This window comes from Pan paniscus, chromosome 1, assembly GCF_029289425.2.
Source record: "Pan paniscus chromosome 1, NHGRI_mPanPan1-v2.0_pri, whole genome shotgun sequence".
Classification (NCBI taxonomy): Eukaryota; Metazoa; Chordata; class Mammalia; order Primates; family Hominidae; genus Pan; species Pan paniscus.
The window spans coordinates 214,418,546-214,424,448 of NC_073249.2; the positions used below are offsets into that span (position 1 = coordinate 214,418,546).

At 45.8% G+C, this 5,903-nt stretch overlaps 1 protein-coding gene across 2 annotated transcripts; it reads left to right on the forward strand.

Moving 5' to 3' along the window:
• Positions 1-2,588: 2,588 nt before the first annotated feature.
• Positions 2,589-5,368, forward strand: LOC129395020 (PRAME family member 1-like). Of its 2 annotated transcripts, XM_055105507.2 has the most exons (3): positions 2,589-2,875; positions 3,287-3,865; positions 4,810-5,368. In XM_055105507.2, exons 1-3 carry the CDS (start codon positions 2,589-2,591, stop codon positions 5,366-5,368), a joined length of 1,425 nt encoding a protein of 474 aa, XP_054961482.2. The 2 variants fall into 2 exon arrangements, with proteins under 2 accessions (XP_054961482.2, XP_054961484.2); XM_055105509.2 differs by lacking the exons at positions 2,589-2,875; positions 3,287-3,865 and adding an exon at positions 4,211-4,341.
• The last annotated feature ends 535 nt before the right edge of the window (positions 5,369-5,903 follow it).

A 5,903-nucleotide genomic window follows, 5' to 3' on the forward strand; every position in this document is an offset into this window, starting at 1 on the left:
AACAATCAATAAATAAACTCAATCTTGACAAAAAACTTTGAGTCCTGACATCTAGATGCCCACAAGATAACCACCATGTTTTACATTGTCTTGTTTCCTTTGCAGGTTCCCATTAGAACAACTAGTCTCACTCCGCTCAGTCCCCACCTCACTTGGTCACTTTGTCCTGATTTCCTTCAGTGAAGCCTTGACTTAGTCTTGAGATAGATCACACCCTCAGGGGTTCCTTTCTTCTACCTGAATGTGCATATGATCTGCTATGTTAGATAGCATAAAACCGAGGTGACCATTCGATATACACAGCTTTTTATTCTGTTTTCTTGGGAATGACATCACTATCTTCTTCAGGCTGTTGTAGCTCTGAAACATTTTGACAATTTTGATGTGGCCAAACATCCTCCAATAAGGACACCTTAAGGTTTTTTTTTTTTTTGGTCTAATATCAGGAACAGATTAATCCCTTCCCTGTATCACTATGAAAGTCGTGTATTAGCCAAACTTCATCAGTATTTGGGGAATAAATGAATGAATGAGTTTTGGACTTTCACCCTATTATTTATTCTTTTACTTCCATAAATGTGTATCTAATTCAATCAATTAGTCAGAAGAAAGCTGAAAACTCAATCAGGATTAACTGGGTGTGACTACAGGATCTAATCAGGTATCACATTCTGATTGGAAACTGGTGATTGAGAAGGGAAGGGTGGGGTTAGAAAGGTCTATAAAATCTCCTGAGGATACCCAGAAGAGACCCACAGCACTCATACCTGAAGCTACTGGTTGGTTCCCTGAGAGGTCCCAGAACTCTGCAAAGTGAGTCCAGCGCTGGTAAGTCACCACCTGCTTAGGGTCATGCCCATCTGATCAGCAGCCAGCCAGTCAGGGACGGTGACACACATCCCAAAGTGGCACACAATATTTTTCTGTCTGTTTCGTGAGATGAACAGATTTAGGCTTTCATTTTTCCTCTAAATGTAGTTTTGTCTTCATCCATCAAATTGTGATTTGTGCTTGGTTTTTGTCATTTTAAAATTCTTATCGAAGCAGGTTTTTAAAAAGTATATTAAAAATTTACAGTGAGATGAAGTTTTATTTCTTGACATTTGAAGTTATTTGTTTTTTGTGCCCTTCAATTACAGTTCATAGACTTGGTGTTATTGTGATTCTCCAAGTATGCTTTCATTTTCATAAAATCCTTAAAGGTATCCCACAGAGCAATCTCAAGAGTGCAGTTTTGCTCAGATCGTGGGATTTATCTTTGCCCCTAGGATCTGTCCAAAAGTGAGTAATTGTGAGTATGTGGAAGTGATGTGTATAGGAACCTTCATCTTAGAGTTACAGTGCTCTAGAATAGCATGGTAGCACTTTCACAGTTTCTGGTTAATTTTTTTTTTTTTTAGAGATGGAGTTTCCCTATTGTTGCCCAGGCTGCAGTGCCATGGTGTGATTTGGCTCACTGAAATTTCTGCCTCCTAGTTACATGCGATTCTCCTGCTTCAGCCTCCTGAGTAGCTTGGATTCAGGCACTCACCACCATGCCCAGCTAATTTTTGTATTTTTAGTAGACACGGGGTTTTGCCATGTTGGCCATGCTGGCCTCAAACTCCTGACCTCAGGAGATCTGCCCACCTCAGACTCCCAAAGTGCTGGGATTACAGGAGTGAGCCAGCATGCCCAGCTACAGTTAGCATTTCTATACATACCTTCCAAATGCTGTGGAATACCATCACACCACTTTTACAGTTCCAGTGAATTTTGTTTTTTTCTGCGATGTACTCTGAGTGTGTCACCCAGACTGGAGTGCAGGGCCCTGAGCTGGGCTCCCTGGAAACTCTGCCTCTGGGCTTTAAGTGATTCTCCTTTCTCTGCCTCCAGAGTAGCTAGGATTACAGTCATGCATGACCACACCTGGCTAATATTTAAATTAATTAATTTATCAATTTGTTTTTGTTTGAGTCAGAGTCCAACTCTGTCACCCAGGCTGGAGAGCAGTGGTGTGATCTCGGCTCACTGCAACCTCTGCCTTCTGGAGTCAAATGATTCTTAATTTTTTTGTATTTAGTAGAGACATGGTTTCATTATGTAGGCCCAGGCTATTCTCGAATTCCGGACCTCAAGTGATCTGCCTGCCTTGGTGTCCAGCAGTGTTGGGATTACAGACATGAGCCACAGCAACTGGTCCATTTCTGGTAGAAAATTTTCAAAATAAAAAGTAATGGCATCGATTTTAGGGAGTCCCTTTAGTGTTCCCCCAGCATGTTCATGGTGTGAACTGAGAATGAAGGCTGTCTGGGCCCACAGGACACTCTCATTCTCATTGCTTTAGGGTGGTAAGTGACAAGAAATTTTTCCTCAAAGAGGTAGAGCTTGGCTTTCAGGATCCTCAGTGGCACTGTCCGGTGGTTCTGGGATTCAGTGGAGCAATGGATGAAAATTAATAAGTCAGTGGTCTCCATGACCCCTCCCTCCTTGGTGTTTGGAAGACATTCTTCCTGGTACCAGTAGAAGCAGATGATTGTGTTTGCCACGAGAGTGATACATTTTCCCTGGATTTGTCTTCAAGAGATTTTCCTTGCAGATCTATCAGGATGAGCATCCAGGCCCCACCCAGACTCCTGGAGCTGGCAGGGCAGAGCCTGCTGAGAGACCAGGCCTTGTCCATCTCTGCCATGGAGGAGCTGCCCAGGGTGCTCTATCTCCCACTCTTCATGGAGGCCTTCAGCAGGAGACACTTCCAGACTCTGACGGTGATGGTGCAGGCCTGGCCCTTCACCTGCCTCCCTCTGGGATCACTGATGAAGACGCTTCATTTGGAGACCTTCAAAGCATTGCTGGAAGGGCTTCATATGCTGCTTACACAGAAGGATCGCCCCAGGTGAGGTGACCCAGGAGGGCTGGTAGATAGGGCTCAGGTGTCCAGGGAAAGAACAGCAGGGTCAGGCAGAGAAGTAGCCCAAGTGTGGCCCAGAGTCTTCTGATGGTGTTGGCGAGGAAGCTCAGGGAGGCTTTGGCCATTGTCCAGATCCTCAGAAAAAGGACTGCTCACCATACAGGGTCCACTGTGGGAACAGAAACCTGCCTTTACTCAGTGGAAGGTAAAGGGAATAGAAGTGGGGAATCAAAAGTCAGAATCAAAAGGGAATCAAAAGGGAACAGGGATTGAGAAAAGACAAAGAGAACAGGGAGCACTGAGGACAGGAGCAGCTGATTTATGGGATGAGAATGAAAGCAAAGGTCAGGGATGAGTCCTTCTAAATTCTGAGCCTCTCCCTTATTTTACCCACAGGAGGTGGAAACTTCAAGTGCTGGATTTGCGGGATGTTGATGAGAATTTCTGGGCCATATGGCCTGGAGCCTGGGCCCTGTCCTCCTCCCCAGAGACCATGAGTAAGAGGCAGACAGCAGAGGACTGTCCAAGGATGGGAGAGCACCAGCCCTTAAAGGTGTTCATAGACATCTGCCTCAAGGAAATACCCCAGGATGAATGCCTGAGATACCTCTTTCAGTGGGTTTACCAAAGGAGAGGTTTAGTACACCTGTGCTGTAGTAAGCTGGTCAATTATCTAACACCAATTAAATATCTCAGAAAGTCATTGAAAATAATATACCTGAATAGTATTCAAGAGCTGGAAATTCGCAACATGTCCTGGCCACGTCTGATAAGAAAGCTTCGTTGTTACCTGAAGGAGATGAAGAATCTTCACAAACTCGTTTTCTCCAGGTGCCATCATTACACGTCAGATAATGAACTCGAAGGACGGTTAGTCGCCAAATTCAGCTCTGTGTTCCTCAGGCTGGAACACCTCCAGTTGCTTAAAATAAAATTGATCACCTTCTTCAGTGGGCACCTGGAACAGCTGATCAGGTGAGAAAGGATCATGCACTTTGTATGCAGACCACAGCATAGCCTTGTTCTGTTACAGCAAACATTAGAAGGCATGTACTGTGTGCCAGCCAGTGGCAACGTCACAGTGAAGGGGACATCAGAATGTCAACACATTGTCCCATTCAGTGTTCCATGTCCTGGAGTGGCTATCACAGGATCGCTCCAATAAGGGGAGAGGGGTCACCTGGGGTAGAAGCTAGAGAGGGACATCATGTACAAGCTAGTTAGTGGGGGTTTCAGCTCTATTAGGGGTGCACGTGTGAATTTCCTGTTACAAAGTGTGTTTCAAGTTGATATGATGTCAAAGAGATAATAGAGGAGGGGATGAAAGGAGGGAAAGCGCATCAAACCTGTCCATTTCACAATAGAAGGTCTGTCCTCACCAGCTTAGTGATCACGAATGATCCTGTCTCTAATTCCCTGTCTGTAAAAGGTTGTTTTGAACTCCAGGAAAGGTAATTGACATGGGAAATGCGTGCTTCCGGGATGGAGGTGAGGGAGTAGGCGTGAGAGTGGTAAAAAGTGACAGTTGGTTTGCAGATGCAGGCATGTCAGGGAGCCCCTGCTGACATGTAGCCCTAGCTGATGTCCCTAGACCTTGCTCAGTTGAGTTCTTTGTGCACATCTCCCACCGGGTACCTGTGGCCCAGAGATGAAGTTTTCTGCTAAAAGATGAAAAAAAAAAGGCTTTAGAGATTTTATGGCCTTGAACCAATCACACAAGCAATGGTGAAAGGGCTGAGGCTAAAATGGGACAGCCCCTGAACGATCAGGGTCCTCATGATGCAGCAACTTGCATGAGGACCATCATCAGATGGTGGCAACAAACTTGTATTTGTTTGACGCAGGCATTTTCCTAGATGAAGGCACTACCTTCATCTAACTGGTATCACTGCCCAGAACTAACTTCTTGATCTCCACAGGTGCCTCCAGAACCCCTTGGAGAACTTGGAATTAACTTATGGCTACCTATTGGAAGAAGACATGAAGTGTCTCTCCCAGTACGCAAGCCTCGGTTACCTAAAGCATCTGAATCTCAGCTACGTGCTGCTGTTCCGCATCAGTCTTGAACCCCTCGGAGCTCTGCTAGAGAAAATTGCTGCCTCTCTCAAAACCCTCATCTTGGAGGGCTGTCAGATCCACTACTCCCAACTCAGTGCCATCCTGCCTGGCCTGAGCCACTGCTCCCAGCTCACCACCTTCTACTTTGGCAGAAATTGTATGTCTATGGGCGCCCTGAAGGACCTGTTGCGCCACACCAGTGGGCTGAGCAAGTTAAGCCTGGAGACGTATCCTGCCCCTGAGGAGAGTTTGACTTCCTTGGTTCGTGTCAATTGGGAGATCTTCACCCCACTTCGGGCTGAGCTGATGTGTACACTGAGGGAAGTCAGGCAGCCCAAGAGGATCTTCATTGGCCCCACCCCCTGCCCTTCCTGTGGCTCATCACCGTCTGAGGAACTGGAGCTCCATCTTTGCTGCTAGGGAAGGCGTGCCTAGCGGGGTAGAGAAATCCAAAGTTCTCTTCCAGGCACTTGGACACTAAAATCTACTATGTAGGTGCAAGTTATTTTTCTCTTTTCTTATTTCCTTTTTTAATAGTTCCAAAATTTTTATTAAAGACAATTTGAGACAGGGTTTCGCTGTGTTGCTCCAGCTGGTCTCAAACTGCTGGGCTTATGGGATCCTCCTGCCTCAGCTTCCTAAAGTGCTGGGATTACTGGCATGAGTGGCTGTGTCCAGGCCACATGCAACTTAAAGGAAGCACAGGCAAGTGCTCAGTGTGAGGGAAAAAACATAACAGCAGGGGGCAAGGCTGGAGGAAAATGTTGAGGTGACATCAGTGAGAACTTCAGGGACCCGTGTCCTAGAGTCGGAAAGAGAAGCTAAAGTTCTACAGTGATGAGAATGTTATCCCTGCAAGGGTGGTTACCAAGGAATATCAGCAATAAAGAGCACCTGAATGAAAACTTCTAACCTGTTGTGCAATTTATCCATCAGAAATCTCTAGTTATCGAGT

Bases quoted from the DNA above. Each gene is read 5' to 3' on its own strand.
- LOC129395020 (XM_055105507.2), top strand. From the start codon at position 2,589: ATGAGCATCCAGGCCCCACCCAGACTCCTGGAGCTGGCAGGGCAGAGC. The intron at 2,876-3,286 runs GTGAGGTGACCC...TTTTACCCACAG, and splicing joins ACACAGAAGGATCGCCCCAG to GAGGTGGAAACTTCAAGTGC. The intron at 3,866-4,809 runs GTGAGAAAGGAT...TGATCTCCACAG, and splicing joins CACCTGGAACAGCTGATCAG to GTGCCTCCAGAACCCCTTGG.